This window comes from Protobothrops mucrosquamatus, unplaced genomic scaffold (genome assembly GCF_001527695.2).
Source record: "Protobothrops mucrosquamatus isolate PMUCROS unplaced genomic scaffold, P.Mucros_1.0 scaffold1671, whole genome shotgun sequence".
Lineage (NCBI taxonomy): Eukaryota > Metazoa > Chordata > Lepidosauria > Squamata > Viperidae > Protobothrops > Protobothrops mucrosquamatus.
This window is the reverse complement of record NW_015387828.1, coordinates 7,635-25,615: the sequence shown is the minus strand read 5'-3', so window position 1 is coordinate 25,615 and position 17,981 is coordinate 7,635. Positions and strand designations below refer to the sequence as shown.

The window sequence follows — 17,981 nt, the reverse complement described above, 5'->3', positions numbered from 1 at the left end:
AGCATTCACAACTTCTGGAGGCAAGTCGTTCCACTGGTTAATTGTTCTCACTATCAGAAAATTTATCCTTAGTTCTAGGTTGCTTCTCTCCTTGATTAGTTTCCATCCGTTGCTTCTTGTCCTGCCTTCAGGCGCTTTGGAGAATAGCTTGACTTCCCCTTCTTTGGGGCAGCCCCTGAGATTTTGGAACAGTGCTAGCATTGGTATTGCTTATGACTATGGCTTTGTTTTAATCTCTGTATTAGAATTTTTTGGCCTGGTTTTTGAAAATGACAAAGAACTGGCATATGGCTTGCACTGTAAAAGGTGAGCTGCCGTGCTATGTTCATAGCTCTTTTAGAGAAGATTCTTCTTCATATGCTGCTAAGGTAGGCTTCAGCAACAGTTCTTCTATGGAAGGAGAGCTTATAAAGTTTGAATAAATGGTGCTTCATCTACTGCGGCAACATCATCTTGCAAATATTGTGGATGTTCAGCCTGATCTTCTCCACCTTCTTTCTGCTTATCTTACTTTTCTGTTATCGAGACGATGGGACCCAGGACTCAGAATCCAGCACAGTAAGAAAATGATGTAAGGCAGAAGAATGAACACTACTTAAAAGAGTAAAACTAGCTTAAAATATGCCAAGAAACTTGAATTTGATTAGAACCAGGACAAATAAATGATATCTTGCTTAATGGGAGTATATTGGTTAGTGCGTGAGCCAGAAGGATGAAATCTCCAGTGACAAAATGGGTGGATATGAAAATGTTACTCTGCATACCTCTTAATTCATCACCTCTTAATTCATCACCTGCAGTTTATATTATGTCAGGCTCACTGAAATGACTTATTTCAGTAAAATGTAGTGTGCCTCTTGTTTGTGGAAGTAGAAAATTTAATTGTGCCTTTGTGTAACAAAAGAAATTTGGTTGATTTGAAGCAGCCATAATTCAGGATCCGCATTCCAGTCCTAATCCTGATGGCACTTAAAGGCTGGAAGAGTTTTTGCAGTAATTATAGTTGATAGATTTCCAGGAAACCTGTGTTTGGACAGGTGAGAAGGGATTAATTACTGTGAAGTTTTTCGATATTGTTATGTCACGAGAAAGATGAATGAGTGGCAAAGATGAACAGAAAGGAAAGCTATTTGTGGTGTTTCTGATCCCATCCATCTACTCCACCTGATTCTCAGGTTGGCTTATAATACAGAAAAAAGAAACACAATTAGGAAGTAGTAAAGGAGGGGAAAAAAACACACATATGTAGTGTTTATGTAGCGGAGTTGGGGTGAGAATGGGGCCAGCTGAGAGGTTTTGCAGGAGCCCTGCCGATTTGGCAGGAAGATGAGGAGCTCTGGCAGCTGCCATGGGTCTGGTGGTGGAACGTGGCTTGGAGGAGGGAAGAAAAAGGAGGAGGAAGCTGATATAAGGGAGAAAGAGAGAAGGCTTGGTGGAGGTTGCTGATTGAAGAGACAGTAAGAAGTTAGGGTTTTCATGTTTGCTTTTTTTTTTTGCTTCGTTACAAGCAAGCCGGATGAAAGAGGGAGGGATAGAGAGTGAGAGTAGTTTCTGGAGCTGTTTATTTGAAGCAGGCCAGGCAGAGAGGGATAGAGAGTGAGAGTAGTTTCTGGGGCTGTTTGCTTGAAGCAGGAGAGAGAGAGAGAGAGAGAGAGAGAGAGAGAGAGAGAGAGAGAGAGAGAGAGAGTAGCTTGCCAGAGCTGTTTGCTTGAAGCAGTTTAGGTAGAGAGAGATAGAGGGTGAGAGTAGCTTGTTGGAGCTGTTTGCTTGAAGCAGGCCAGGCAGAGAGAGCGAGAGAGAATGAGGGGCGGGGAAAGGTGAAGTTTTATTGTTTCTTTCTCTTTCGTTGCAGGCAGTCCAGACGAAGAGAGGGAGAGAGGGTAGTTTGTGGAGTTTTAATTACTTTCCTTCATTGGAGTAAGCTAGGCAGAGGGAGAGTTGGGAAAGAGTTTGACATACGTCTTTTAGTGGGAGGTAAGGTTTTTTTTTATAGGATCAGTGGGGGAGATAAAAGGGGATTACATGGAATGAGGTTAGAGAGGGACAAGGAGAGTGGACAAGGGAGGCCTCTGCCAGTGCCAGAGATTGGCTGCCATCGTTCTAGGCAAGTTGTTGTCATCAAAGACTGATTAACATCATCCTGGGCAAGTTGTTGCCACCAGAGACTGACTGCCATCGTTCTAGGCAAGTTGCTGTCACCAGAGGCTGATTAACATCGTTCTGGGCAAGTTGTTGTCATTAGAGACTGACTACCATTATCTTAGGCAAAGTTGTTGTCACCAGAGGCTGACTGCCATCGTTCTGAGCAGGTTGCTGCTACTAGAGACGGACTACCATTGCCTTATGCCAGCTGCTGTTATCAGGAATTGACTATCATCTTTCCCTGTAAGTTCTTATTGCCTGAGATCAACCACCATCATCCCACGTGAATCACTGTTGCGAGAGAGAGCGACCATCACCGCCCTATGTGCGTGGCTGCCGATTGTGACTGAATACCAGCGTGTTACGTGCCCTGTTAGGCAGAGGCGCCAATGTGAGAGACCTCCTTTGGCTGGTGGCTACTTTTTCAAACGCCATTTTTTTTCCTTTTTTCTATTTTTCAAAGAAACAATGGAAAAAGAAATACTCTACCAATATAATACCGGTCCCAAAAAAACAAAAACATTTTTTTCTGTACCTCAACGTGAATAGAGATAAAATATAGTCTTTAAAAAGGTTTTAATCTGTCCTTTTGTAAAATGCCTTTGTTCCCACACATACAAACGCCGCTTTTTACAGATGGGGAAATAATTCCAACGAAGCTTTTGCAGGCAAAAAAAAACATAGGGTGAAGAGAGGAACAAAAAGGGTCTCACCCGGATCATCCGCGGTGGGTCTATTGCGCTTAGGTGTCAGTGTGACTTTCGGCTGGTGCAGCAGGGTGATCTGCCATCTTGCAGGCCGATCTTTGCTCCGTCGGCCCTAAGGAGATAGCTGGAGACACGGGGGAAGCTGCTGCCCTCCCCTATCTACCAGCAAACCTCCTCCTCGGTGGTCACCCCTCCAGGGCGACTTTCGACCCCCTAGGGGGTCTACCGGCGAAGGAAACTCCAGACGGTGCGGAGACAAGTCTCGAAGCACATCTGGCATCGCCGCGTACCGGAACCGGAAGTTGGGAGAGCCCGGACTTAAGCGGTCCCTACGGGGGTGGTGCTACATTTATTTAATGAATGTACTTATTTACTTATTTATCTAAAGAGTTAACGAGATGAATGCAGCTTTAGTAGCCACCAAAGAAGAAGGAATAAATATCAACATAAGGGAAGAAAATTAACATTTCAAAGGTGCAGGATGAAGGTGAACTCGTACTGGAGTTTCATGACAATTATGTATTTCGTTGAGCAGAGGCTGGCATGGCAAGAATGCACAACAATTTCCCATCTAAGTTCAGCTGTTTAATTCATGTTGATCTTTCACATTCATCAGAGCTTTGCCTCTTTGCTCATGTTGCAGACACGAGGTAGGAGATAATAGAAGGGGGTGAGATGGTTGGGTCTCCCATTCTGACAGCTTTCCTGCCCATCTGTGTATTATCCCAAGATGTTGTTTTGCTCTAATTGTATGTAATTAGTGAACAATAATTACAAAGATGCCTTGGTGATGAAAACACTGTCTAGCATCTTGCAAAAAATATATATACAGATATCGGTATGCATTTCACATTGGTGTTAATAGAGACAAGAAGAGAGAACGTATTTTTGTAAATGCTGCTTTGAAAGGCCTGGAGGAATGTTGTCCATGGGGTTGCGATGGGTCAGATATGACTTTGCAACTAACAACAACAACAACAATCTTTTTTTTATTTCGCTGAGGCATTTTCCAAGTATTCCTCCCTTATTCTGTATTAAACGTGGCTGTAAATCAGGGGTGTCAAACTCAATTTCATTGAGGGCCGCATCAGCATTGCAGTTGCCCGTGGGGGACCGGGTGGGTGTGGCCAGGGTGGGTGTGGCCTACTGGGTGGACGTGGAGGGAGTGGGTGTGGCCTATTGGGTGGGCATGACTAGCTCTACATTGTTCACATCAATGGTGCCTGTGGGGGCCTGGGCAGGAATGGGACAGATCTGAAGGTCTCTGGCAGAAGGGGATGGACCAGGGCAAGTGCCAAGGCATGGTCCACTGGAGGAGCCTCACTGTTCCTCTCAGGCCATGTGGAGTGGGCTGAATGGTGGTGCGGGCTGCCCGGAGCCCTGGGCAGCAGAGGTCAAACGCCCAGCCTGGCCCTCGAGCACCCGTGGCACCAAGCCCAGCCCCACTTCCACAAGGGGGCACCTAGCTGCACTTACCTCCTTCTCAAGGCTGCTGCTGCTCTGCTTGCTCTCCTAAGCCAGGTTGTTCATGATGGGTACCAGGGCAAAGTCAGAGGGAGACTGAATGCGTTTCAGCATAGATGGCCACCACAAAATTGTACATTGGCTCCCGGCCGGCCGGCCTGGGCCAGGGCCAAGGCAGTGGGGGCCGTTCCCTCACTGTTTCCAGGATGGCTTCGCAGGCCACATGAAACCACATCGCGGGCCGCATCTGGCCCCCGGGCCTTGTGTTTGACATGTCTGCTGTAAATGGAAGCAGGACTCTACCAAAGGTGCCAGTTGGTGGCTTTTGTGCCAGAGGAGGGGAGGGAGGAGAAGAGGAAGAACAGAAGAAAGAGAAGGAGGAGGAAGAAGAGGAGGGGGCAGGGAAAAGAGGAGGAAGACATGGAAGAGGGAGGGGAAGGAAGAGAAGGAAGAGAAAAAAAGAGAAGGAGGAGAAAGAAGAAAGAGGAGGATACAACTGGTTATGAAGGATGGGAAAATAGGTTTAGTGACAAAATCACGCACCTGAATTTGTGATGTCATAAGGCTGACAGTCTTTGATCAACTTCTAAGACTCTGGATATACAAGTGACATTACTGATTCATTATAAATCAAAAGAGAAACCACACGTAACCCAACGGTGGCTTCATTAGTGTGAAAATAGTAAACAGAATAATATTAAAAGAACTGCGGAAACAAGAGGGAGTGCTTAGAGACTCGAGTGAATTTGCAAACTTATATAAAACACGAGGACCAAAATATCGACCGGGCCTTATTAACTGCTGGGAAAAGACCATTAAAAAAAATGAATAAGTCAAATGGATGCAAAATCCGAATGCAGTAATAGCTACGCACATGTGGGAATTTCAATGAAACAACATTCAATGTACTCCAAAGGTTATACTTAGTATAAAATGTTTTAATGTTTTAATCATTAATATATTGCTAAAATGGACAGTTCATTCTCTAAAATTTGCTGGAAGTAGAATGAACAAGCTGGGTCATTCTTTCATACTGAATTCCAATAATAATAATAATAATAATAATAATAATAATAATAATAATAATAATAATAATAATAATAATAATAATAATAATAATAATAATAATAATAATAATAAAAGTTGGAAGGGACCTTGAAGGTCATCTAGTCCAACCCCCTGCTCAGGCAGGAAACCCTACACCATTTCGGACAAATGGCTGTCCAGTCTCTTCTTAAAAACTTCCACTGTTGGAGCATTCACAGCTTCTGGAGGCAGGTTGTTCCACTGGTTAATTGTTCTCACTGTCAGGAAGTTTCTCCTCAGTTCTAGGTTGCTTCTCTCCTTCATTAGTTTCCATCCGTTGCTTCTCGTCCTGCCTTCAGGCGCCTTGGAGAATAGCTTGACTCCCTCTTCTTTGGGGCAGCCCCTGAGATACTGGAACACTGCTATCATGTCCCCCCTCGCCCTTCTCTTCATTAAACTAGACATACCCAATTCCAGCAACCGTTCCTTATATGTTTTAGCCTCCAGTCCCCTGATCATCTTTATTGCTCTTCTTGTCTTGCCTTCAGGTAGTCTTTAATATTTTTATTAAACTTTATTAAACCATCTAACTGTTCAAGGTACATTGAATTTGCTTCGAGTAGGTTAACTAATGCAAGAATATTGTATGCTTTTTGCTGGAAAGACTGTTTGACCCCTGCTAAACTAAGTTGTAGGAATATAATTCTATGTCTAAAATAATTTCCTATCTTAAAAGTAAATACGACAGAGAATTCAACTTACAGATTTGATTCTTACCTTTGGAAAGCATCTGATGTTCAATTGTGTATGTAAACATGGTGTAGCTTTTTAACCCAAAGAGGTACGCGTCTCATGTATAAAGTTAAAATACCCTACAGATTTAGAGTTCTTATATCCAACTTAAATGACAAGAATAGTGTGGTACGTCAATCAATATCACACGACTGATGTTCACACCTATATCATGCTTATCTTAGAGCTTAATAGCAATGTTCAGTCTCTACAATGATAAAATACCTTCAGTGATTCATCCTTAACGAACGATATGCTGGAAAATTATAATTTCCATCACATTTGAAATCCTTTGCTGTGCTGTACTTTTTTTTTATTCTCGCTTCCTTTTTGATGTTTATATATCCTCTTTAAATTGTCTAATAATAAAGTACAAAAAGAAAATCTAAGCCACTCACCTGCAGAGATTAAATCTACAAAGCGCTGAGTTACACAACAGGAGAGCCTACCTCAGGGGTAGGAAACCTGTGGATATCTTTTCAACAGCTAACCCTGACCCTTTTTTTCTCTTTCCAGTCTGATCTTTTTGACCACGACTACTTAAAAGTGTTGGTACACTTGCCAACTTCTTCGGTCCAGGAAATCTAGCAAAACTACAGCGAGTTTGGTTCTAGCGGTGAAGGTCCCAGCCTAGAAAGTGAGGGATCACGCGTTCTAGTCCCACCTTATGTGTGAAAGCCATTTGGGTGACTTTAAGCCAGTCCCTCTCTCTCTCGGTCAAATTCACTTCACAGGGCTTTTGTTGTGGAGCAAATAGGAGGAGGAAAGGGTTTGGGACATGTCCATCGGTTTGAGTTGTTTGTAAAAATAATAAAGGCAGGATACAAATAAATAAATATAAAGAGCGCAATGCACAGTTTTGTTGCTGTAGGGAAAATAGGATGAGGAAGATGTGTCAGATATGTTCACTGCTTTGAATTATTTGTAAAAAATAATAAAATTGGGATACAAATAAAAATAAACAAGTAATACAAACAAAGCTATATTCTGCAGCAGGCTTATCACATTAAATCAACACATACAAGAAGATCTATACACAAAATCTGCCAAATAGAAGAACTTGAAAAATTATCTTCATTGAGGTAGACCAGGGGTAGGCAACCTTGGCTCAGAGGCTGCACTCAACCATCTGGAAAGGGAAGATGTCAAGGGTCTACCTCAGGGGTAGGCAACCTTGGCTCTTTGATGACTCGTGGACTTCAACTCCCAGAATTCCTGAGCCAGCCATGGCTCAGCATGGAAACCTCTCTCTTTCCCCTCAGCATGGCTGGCTCAGGAATTCTGAGAGTTGAAGTCCACGAGTCATCAAAGAGCCAAGGTTGCCTACCCCTGAGGCATCTTGCCATCTTCCCTTCCCAGATGGTTGAGTGCAGCCTCTGATCACTAGAATTTTCTCATGGTTGCCCTGTCTTCTTGCCCAACAAAAAGACAGGACGACACTTCTTTTAATTAGAAAAAAAGGGAGGGGGAATCAAATGAAAACAAGTGGTATTATTGATTACGGGAGTTGTGATATTTTCTTCCTGCGGAAAACCAGAACCTTTTTTTTTTCAGCCCATAAAGCCAACGTCTTTTCCCTCCTTCCAATAATCCTTCGATTCCTCTTGCATTTCAGAACGTTTCAGGACCTTTCCAAGCAAATGGACATCTCTTATGGCACAGTCAGAGATTCAGCCGTTTACGAGTACTTCAGAGCGAAAGGCACCAACCCTTTAGAGCAAGACAGCACTTTTGCTGAGATGTGGAAGACCATCAGTAAGAACAACGGAGCCGATAACTGCGTAGCAAACCCTTCGGAAGGTATCAGGAAGGTAAGACGCATGCAGGATTTAGGTCTTCGATATTTTCATCCAAAATAATACAAATCCCTTTGATGCTGTGCAAAAAAAAATAGTCAGAGATTAATTCTTGGGAGTAGAGATTGATCTTAATAATTAGGATTATTATTAAATATATTTGCCACCTGTCTCGCCATGGGGTTACTCTAGATCAGTGGTTCCCAATCTTTTCTATACCCCGTACCCCCTAGAACGCTTCGGATATATTCTTGCACCCCTTACAAAAGTTCAAAATGAATTATGCATCTACACTATAATAGAAGAGGGATTCTAACAGAAGAGCAACAAAGATGATCAGGGGACTGGGGGCTAAAACATATAAGGAACGGCTGCTGGAATTGGGTATGTCTAGTTTAATGAAGAGAAGGACGAGGGGGGACATGATAGCAGTCTTCCAATCTCTCAAGGGCTGCCCCAAAGAAGAGGGAGTCAAGCTATTCTCCAAGGCACCTGAAGGCAGGACAAGAAGCCACGGATGGAAACTAACCAAGGAGAGAAGCAACCTAGAACTAAGGAGAAACTTCCTGACAGTGAGAACAATTAACCAGTGGAACAACCTGCCTCCAGAAGCGGTGAATGCTCCAACACTGGAAGTTTTTAAGAAGAGACTGGACAGCCATTTGTCCGAAATGGTATAGGGTTTCCTGCCTGAGTAGGGGGTTGGACTCGATGACCTCCAAGGTCCCTTCCAACTTTATTATTATTATTATTAATTATTATTATAATAATAATAATAATAATAATAATAATAATAATAATAATAATAATAATAATAATAATAATAATAATAATAATAATAATAATAATAATAATAATAATTGGGTTCAACAACGTGAGGGACCTTATAACAGAACGTGGGGACCAACCCTTTGGGAACTCTAGATGGCTCACAACAATGAAAAAAATAAAGAAAAAGGAAGTTTAAACAAAGCGAAAGTAAAATAATAGAACAATAAAACAAAGTAAAAAAACCCAAAGAAAATACATCAATATGACTAGTAAAAAAATGGGGGGGTGGAGTCTGCTGTCAATCTAGCAGCCATAATAATAATAATAATTGCAGTACTCTAAATCATTGCAACAATTGTTTTCTCAAGCCATGGACCATTTATTACAAATTATTTGTAACCATTTGTTTACTCAAAATCACCTTATGGTTGGCAGCATGCTGTAGCCTTTCCAGAGATTTATCCAAGCATGTATCATGGGCAGTAGCCTGCCTGTTGTAGTAATGGTTGCAAATAAAAATCAACTTATGTTAGAAATGTTGGAAAAAGAAACATGCACCAAGAAATTTTGGTTCTTTTCCTCTCTTCCTTCCCAAAGCTTGGGCTTTTTGCAGGAATGAAAACATTCAGAGTTGCATTTTGACACATCGCGATCAGAGGGAAAGTCCCGGGACATGTTTACTTGATCAATTAGGTTGTCAATCAAACAGGAAGACAGGGCTGGGAATGCCAGACAGTGTGGAAACGGGATAGTGGAAATGAGAATTTCCACCTAGCCTCACAAATAAGCACAAATTTTCAGTGACAGACAATCTGGGCAACTGTGTAGAGTGATAAGGCACATCTGGCTTTGCAGTTACAGCAGAAAGCTGAAAGGTGTGAGCTGATTGCAGAAAATGTAGAAATTCTACAATTGAGTGCAGGTGATCCACAATGACCCTTTCCGGAGCCCCTGTCTATCGTCTTAAACTCATATTAAGTGTTGGTGCTCCTTGCCAACCTTATAATCCTGTACATGTAGCAAATTTTAATATATCTATCTGCCCTCTGCAAAGTGCTGCAGTATAAAAAATAAATCTGAAAAACCTGCTGCCTGTAAATTTAGAAATCCTTTATTCTGTATGCCAAGAGTTTATAGCAGAAACATCTTTATACTTCCGTTTTGTTTTGTTGTTGTTTTTTGTCTTCCCTCTCTCTCTCTCTCTAGATAATTAGAATTAGGAAGAACGCTTAGAGAAAAATGAACGGCGAGCCAAATTTATGCACAGCATAACACATACCGGTTATTGGATAGATTTTGAAAGGGGAAGGGAATCAGACAGTCAGTGGTGTTCTGCCATTTTTTTTTGCAAGAATTCCTTGTTTCCAACTGTACTTCAACAGCTGTATCAATCTCATATTACATTTGAAAAAAATGAGACTTTTTTTTAAAAAAAGCTCTCGTCTCTTGTTACCCATTTTAACTTCCTCTGTAATGCTTCCCTGTATTGTAGCTGTTTCTGGGATGCAATTAAGCCGATTTCTGTTTAACCTTTGTGCACATTGAAAACAACCTTTCTAACGTATGAAGGGCTGATAGCACAATATCAAGATTCTGCCCATCATTTTTTCCCAGTCTTAAACTCCATCAAGAGTGGTTTGCCTCCGTTACCATGCCTTTCACCCCTGATCTTGTAATGTGTCAATCCATTTAGTTCAACCACTCCCTTAAAGATCTGTTTTTCACAGAATCATGGTACCTATCAATGTCGCTTTGTGTGATTGCAGTGATTTCCCCTGGAAATCCGAAGAAGTTTTGCCTGGAAGCGGATCCCAGATTTGCTTTAGGCAAAGTTTCAATGGCAAGTCTAATCTTTCTAGCTCAAAATGAATAATAAAGACGGTGCGACCTACTCTTCAAATCACAGGGCGAGCTACTAGCATTCCTAACACTCTGATAATCATTTGCATGTATTCAGCGAGCGAATAGTACGTGATCAGATTCCGTATTTAGAAAATGTCGCTTGCAAGACATTGTCTGCATGGGTTCTCCTTGGGAAAGAAAAGTGAGTGGGAATATTCAAATACTTGTTGAAAGTGTTCTGCCTCGTAAATTTGATTCTTGCGCCATTGAATTCAGTTAGAATCCTCCCTTGACCTTAAATAGCTTTAGATCACACCTTTGTATAACTGCATTTCCTGATCCGTTCATTTGCAGATCTGAAGTCCTGCCATCAAACATTTAAATTATTATTTTTTTCTCACTGTGGCATCGTCATTTTTTGCTTCTCTAAATACTGGGAAATAAGTAAGAACTAGGCAGATTTTAGTTGGACGTAGGCGCTATTTGTACATTTCCATGTAATTGTTTATTGAAATTCATTTTTGGTACACATGCCAAGCTGTATGTGTTGACAAAGCATTCATTTCCCGATGTGTGGTGTACACACAACAATGCATGCATAACAGCACAGCAAAGGGAAATATGCCCCCTTACAGTAGAGGAGAAAAAAGTCAAATAACAAGGTTGTGCAGACATGGTCCAACATGCTCCAGAAATCTTCTGTCTCCAAATGATCTGGAGACAGATCATTTCCAGCTTGCCCCAAGGTCCAGAGTCTCATTTGGAAAATACCAAGCATTGCTTTCAATGGGAGAAATCTCATAGTTGTGTTTAAAAATATCCATACAATTGTTTTGTTTTGTTTCCCCCTTGGAAAAAGAGCTCAGGGTTTAATTGCTACAATTAAAAAGACCTTCTCTAGGTTTGGATATGTTTGCACTGAAGCTCATTCTCTGTTATAAGATTGTGTACTTCATATGATCCCAGTGTAACAGTTTGTTCCTACAGAGGGAGGGGGGAACCACCATCCTTTCCCAGAATAATATCTTGACTACATCTACATCCTGCCTGTGATTTTTGTTTTGAGAATTTAGCAGAATTTAGCAGTATCATAATTATGCTTTCCAAACTCCATTATGCTCACAGTGAGCTTCATGTCTCCATCCTCTTATTCTCTAAGAAGCTTATGGTTTCATTTGAAAAAAAAAGGCATTTGGAGTAAGACAACTGATGGTGATCTAATGAGGAGATCCCTCTGATGGATTAAAACCTTCTCATCTATTCAGGTGGATGGCAAATTGTATTCGTTTACTTGGAAACACATTTGAGTTCAGATTTTAGTTGAGCTAGTTGCGTATCCTTACAACCACTGAGAGCAAAGGAGAACCAGTTTTTATTTCAAAGTAACACCACAAAAATAGAAAACAGGATATCTGAATCCTACTCCTTATATTACTTACTAAAAATGTAGTAGGTTGGGTGCTTTTGAATTTTTTTTCAAATATAACTTTAGTTAAAGTAACCTGGGTCTATATTTTCCAAGGATTTTTGTGTTGTTTGCGCAGCTTTTGTCTAACATGCCAACTTGTGTAACATGCTGGATCTTGGGGAGTGGCTGAGGATCCACTTCCCACATGTCTTGTGTCAAACGCAGAAAATTTTAGCTTCCTTTTTTCAAATTATGCTAATAAAATATGCTACGAAATACGTTTACTGAATGAATAAGTAGGCCATTAAGAAGCCTGTACGACTATTTAGCATTTCTCTATTATGTCAGATAAATGAACTCATACATTTTCATAAGTGTATAAAACAAGACCCTTTTTATAAGGCAAACATCAATTTATTATAGATATTTATTTAGCATTAATGTTTCACTATCATCTTGGCAAACAGTTTAAAAAAAAACAAACCCTTTAGACCATTTAGCAAACTGTTGAAGAATAAGAAGGCTACCTAAATTTAGATACCGATACTGTCAAACTAAATCTGATTGTTAGACCTAATTTGTCTTGATTGTCTGATTGTGGTCCTATTGTGTAACATTCATGTTGTAAATGTCATCCTTTGTAGCTTTTATTTTTTTCATGTCTGGAAACTGTGGTTTTTCAGACCAAAGCCATTTTCCCTTTAGAAAATGGAAGAGAAGATGTATTTCTTTAGATGGAAAAAAAATCATGGACTATTTACTGAAGCTTCTTATAGTAGACTATGTGATTTTTTTTTAACATGATTCATGGTGCTGTTTTATAGGCTGCATATGTGTGTGGAGACTTTTCATAAAAGCACAAAGCTTCTAATGTTTCTGGAATCTAAGAGGGAACCATTTGATCCTCACTTAGCATCCATTAGCCTTGAAAACATGGACATTCTTAAAACCTACTTGTGAACATGATGTCTTCATAGGATGGGAAGGCTTGTCAAGGTGAATTGATGCCCTGGTATTGATCAGTAAGTGGACTGGAAATCTCAAAATAGCCACTCAGTGTTTGTTTAGGATTTCTGTTTTCTGTATATGAGACAGGAAGAAGAAATAAAACGAGGACGCATGAATGTCTCCTTCCTATCTGCTTTTGACTTGCTGCAGTGCAGTGGAAACTTTAAAACAAAGTGTAGATTCCTACTCAGACCAAACATTTCTGGATATTCCAGAGAGAATGCTTCTTTCCACTTACAACTCAGTTGGCATTATTGCCATGCTTGAGCAGTGCAAAAAAACATGCAAATATTGAGAAGATCAAGGATATTATATTTTCATGTTTTAGATGATGATGGCTGTTATGTATTTAAATTACTAGTAGACCCTACCATGTAAACTCTTAATTCATTAAATACTTGTAATGATTGTGGTGTTCAGTAAAAAAGTACAAAGTGGGGTGGTATCATAGCATTGTTTCACATCTTATAAAAGAGGACAGGAGAACTTATTTAGTGATTGTTATTTTCAGCAGTACTGTAGCTACCTGGTTAAAATAGCATCTTTTCTCAGTTTCTGATAAAAAAAATACTCAGTGCCTAAATTCAAAGAAAAAAAGACACCCTTGTGCTTATGATGATGCACTCTTTAAGAATTCACTTAAAATTCAAGGTCCCAAGGCCCAGGCTGAAAAAATACATAAAACTTTTGTTTAATACCTTGGAAGTCTGCATTTATGATTCCTCATTTATTTGCATTAGAATCTCCAGACCATCTGTTCCTGTGCACTTTGCACATTCACTAGAGAGTTAACAACATATTACTTAAATGCATTAGGAAGTCAATGATTATTTTAACCAAGCGAAGTGATCTTTTTTCCCTTTCCTCATGAATTCCCATCCAGAGACATTTCTTACATATTAAGATAGCAAAAATTATTTACATTTGTTACAAACATACAGCCTGCAGGCACTGTTTAGAATCCCAATTAAGGCTGACATTTGCAGATGAGCTGTGTAGGTGTGTACTAATATAAGCCAATATTAGCCAAATGAATCTAGTGGGAAAATACAGTTTTTTTGCTTCTGCCGTGATATTCGGTGAAGGCTTTCTGTAACAGCTTACCGCTTCTCGAATTTCTGATAATGAAAACATGCTATTTGTTTGAAATAAAAACTGGTTTCAGGCTTTATTATGATGAGCTGTTTTACTTCGTAGCATTAAGGTAATCCATCAACTTTAATTAAAGGCTGCATTATGTTACCACGTTCATTAAGGTAGATATCTTTTGGTGCCTTCCATTTTTCTATTCTTTCCAAGAATTGGAGAATGAATTCCAAACCCGAGGCGAGATGGGCGGCAAATAAACCTAATAATATTGTTAAGTAATTAAACTTTACAGAATTTCTAAGCCAGCATTTGTGAAGAGCTTCTGTGAAGCTGTAATGGGATTCGAGAATGACCTTGGAAATACTGCCTAGAGCATAATCTGATAAGAGAGGGTGAGCCCACAGCTGCATAACAGACAGAGGAAGAATCTTAAAAGGGATCCAGTCTATCTTAACAGGCGCTAAAAAGAAATGGTGGGAGAGTTGTACTTTCAGACTCGTAATATTCTGTTAATGTAGCCTTGCAATAAAATAGAATTAGCTCATTTTGTCGGGTTTTCTGTCTGGCCTACTTGAGACGCTGGCAGATGTTTAGGGACAGTTTATGTAATCTGAATAAATCTCCCTTTTGCTTAGCCAGGGAGAATCCTTGCTCTGTCTTTCCAGTCATCAGCTGGTAACATTGCATTGTGCCGCACTACATTACAAGATTAGGATTGGCAAGACTAGACATATTCGGTCCTTAAAATAAAAAAAAATAACCATCTAAAAGAAACATATCTTCCTGATGTTTGCCAACCAGACTGGGGCAATCAGCTTTAGAAGAGAGGGGAAGAGAACCATGGGGTTTTGAACTCTTCCTAGAGCTTAGATAACACATCCAAAATCTTATATGTAAGCTGATTTGGAGGAAGATCTCTCAGGACAGGAGAAAAAAAATGATTTTTGAGCGCTGGAGTCCGAGAACTTGAGGAAAACTCAAGAATTGGAGAGTTTTTGGATGCTAACTGGTGTGGATCAGTTCTGAAAAGGCAGGCTTGGATGTACGTGACTTGTTTTTCAAAGTTATTTTCTATTATCTTTTTTTGCAGGCCAAGAAAGGCAACTATGCATTCCTGTGGGATATGGCTGTGATAGAATATGCAGCCTTGACAGACGATGAGTGCTCTGTGACCGTGATTGGAAATAGCGTCAGTAGCAAAGGGTACGGGCTGGCTCTCCAACATGGCAGCCCATACAGGGATCTCTTCTCGCAAAGGTAATGGATTAAGAGCAAAAGCAAAGATTGAGTATCCTTTATAAACAGCACCTCTGTGTAGCTAAGCTGTGTCCTTTGTTGCTCCTGTAATGCCACGACTGAGAGCTCTAAGAATAACAGTCATGCACCATTAGTGGTGGTGTATGATCTACTCTTGGTCAGCTGGCATAGTGAATTGTTAGATGCAATGTTTGCTTCAGCACTACACCATGACTCGCAAAGTTGATCAAAATTGTTTCTCAAAACTGCATGATTTGATATCAAATGGATCATTATATTCATAAATAACGTGACAAGCAATTCTATAAAAATCTCAAAATATGTCCCCACATCTTGCAGAGCTATGGGTAACCTTGCTACACTTCTGGGTGATCCTGAACCAATCTGTCAACATCACCCTAGAGCTGTTCTACTGTTCCTCATAAGCAAACTGGTTTCCTTCATAAACAACCAAAGAATGGGGTATCAACCTTCCTCATGTCCTCAAAAAAAAAACAAAAAAAAAAACAGGACTTCTAATCATTGCTCTAGCAAATTAAAATTAAAAAAATAATTGCATCTAAACGGGAACTCCTGCTTAGAGGACATTCCTTGCTTGGTTGACTTTTATGATTATAGATGTATCGTTGCGTACTGCCAAAAGTTCTAAGAACCAGTAGAATTTGCACACCCGTCTGTGGGGTTCGCTTCAGAAACAGGCAGAGATCATGAATAGGTTTCAAGAGTCAAAGTCAAAAAAATTGTGTCTTAACAACATGGTTCTCCAAAGCCACCTGTACCTCTACCAGCATTGATTATAGTAACATATTTTTTAACCCAAGCCAATATTAGGATGCCTGCATCCAACTGTCCAACTTTTTTATCTTATATTAACCATGCAAAGAAAAACCATTTTACATTTCATGCCAATTTTCAATTTTGACTTTTTCTGTTACACACTGCTTTGTGTCGGCGTTCTCAGCTTCTGGTTTCTTCTGATCGAACTTCTACAGGATTCTAGAACTACAAGAAGCCGGGTACTTGGATGTCTTCAAGGAGAAATGGTGGCCACGGATGGGACGCTGTGACCTGAACAGCCACACCAATGCCCAGACGGATGGGAAAGCCTTGAAGTTGCACAGTTTTGCAGGGGTCTTCTGCATCTTAGCCATCGGCCTGCTCCTGGCCTGTCTGGTGGCTGCCCTTGAGTTGTGGTGGAGCAGCAACCGTTGTCATCAAGAAACACCGAAAGAGGTCCATAACTTTTATTCTTATCACAGCTACAGTAGTGGCCAAAATTGTGGAAACCTTTTGGGAAAAGTGTACAGTAGAAATGCCACCTTTGGTTAAGTTTCCACCCATTTTTCTTCTAATTTCTTTATAACTGTAGCCTTGTTCACTTCATAATACTATTTTGCATCTCTTTCTGGGCGATCAGTCAACTCTTTGCACCATGACTTTAATTTTATTACGTTTTACAAGCTCACTAAATGAAAGAACACAAAAAAACCCAACCAACTTGATAGCCATCACATAACACACTGACAAATGTCCTCCTCTCAGCTTCAATACATGACATCAATAACTGACTCCTACTGTGATCCGATTGGCTCATTGCCAAAACAAGATGATACCCGATTGGCTCTCTAAGCACTCACGCTCATTGGCTACAATCAGATGAAGGAAAGCTACCTGAGATCAAGCTGAGCAAGTTGTGCTTCCTTTTTCTGATTATTTGGCTATAATTTTTCATAGAACAAAGTACAGATAATTGAACAAACTTTGTTGCATTACGTTCTTGATTAAATTATCTTTCCGTTGATATATAATTTTATGGTACTACTCCCCAAAAAAGTGGTGTTATTAGCCATCAAACCTCAAAAATACACTTTTCCCAAAAGGTTTCCACAATTTTGGCCACTACTGTATGGAATAGGGAGTATAAAACATAGACCAAGGGGGAGTAAGAGAAAAGAGGTCAAAATGGAGGCATGAAAGTGTTAGGTGCTCTCAGTGGATACTGGTGGAGACGAGGACATTGAAATACAGGGTGGTCTTGTTGTTGTTGTTTTAAAAATATTAAATAATGCCTGTTGTCTTCTTCTTCTTTTTCTTTGAAATCCCATATGTTTGTGTCTTTATGGAAGGTGCCAAAATGTCAGCTCCGCCAACTAAAGTCCTGTATTTATTTATAGAGCAGATACAAGCTGGGAGGCAACAGTACCACAAACATTCCCGCATTGCCTCACCATTGTGCCTCAACCTTGCCATGGAGAGATCATCTTTAGGGGTAAGAGAGTAGCTCAGCTGCCCTGCCTTTGGCCCCTTCCTTGAGCATGAAAGTTTTAGAAGCACAGAAACAACTTATCTGGTTCTTTCCCACCTTCCCCAAAAAAGGAATCCCATACAAAGCCCTCATTTTTTTCTTAAACCGAGTGGTCAGTGGTCCAGGTTAGGATTTCCACTTGCATGCGTGTGTTTATGACAAAGCACTTGGGGAAAAAATGTTCAGAAAGGTGGTCCCCCTTTCTGGCCCCAGGACAACTAGCCTAAGATATTCCACTTTAGCTAGGAACTGCATCCAATCTGTTAAATCTATTGTATAACAAATGTTGTAATAATGTTGGCCAATGGTGTCATGGATTCCAAGCCGTTGCTTCCAGGGTTCAGGGGAAAGAAATAGCCCCATTGTTGTTGTTG

At 40.4% G+C, this 17,981-nt stretch overlaps 1 protein-coding gene across 1 annotated transcript in view; it reads left to right on the top strand.

Moving 5' to 3' along the window:
* Window positions 1-17,583, top strand: part of GRID1 (glutamate ionotropic receptor delta type subunit 1) — a 304,954-nt gene extending 287,371 nt beyond the window's left edge. The window contains exons 11-14 of the mRNA XM_015822769.2: window positions 7,747-7,942; window positions 15,136-15,302; window positions 16,295-16,535; window positions 17,482-17,583. Coding sequence (XP_015678255.2) covers window positions 7,747-7,942; window positions 15,136-15,302; window positions 16,295-16,535; window positions 17,482-17,583 — 706 coding nt within the window. The remainder of the gene's footprint in view (window positions 1-7,746; window positions 7,943-15,135; window positions 15,303-16,294; window positions 16,536-17,481) is intronic.
* The last annotated feature ends 398 nt before the right edge of the window (window positions 17,584-17,981 follow it).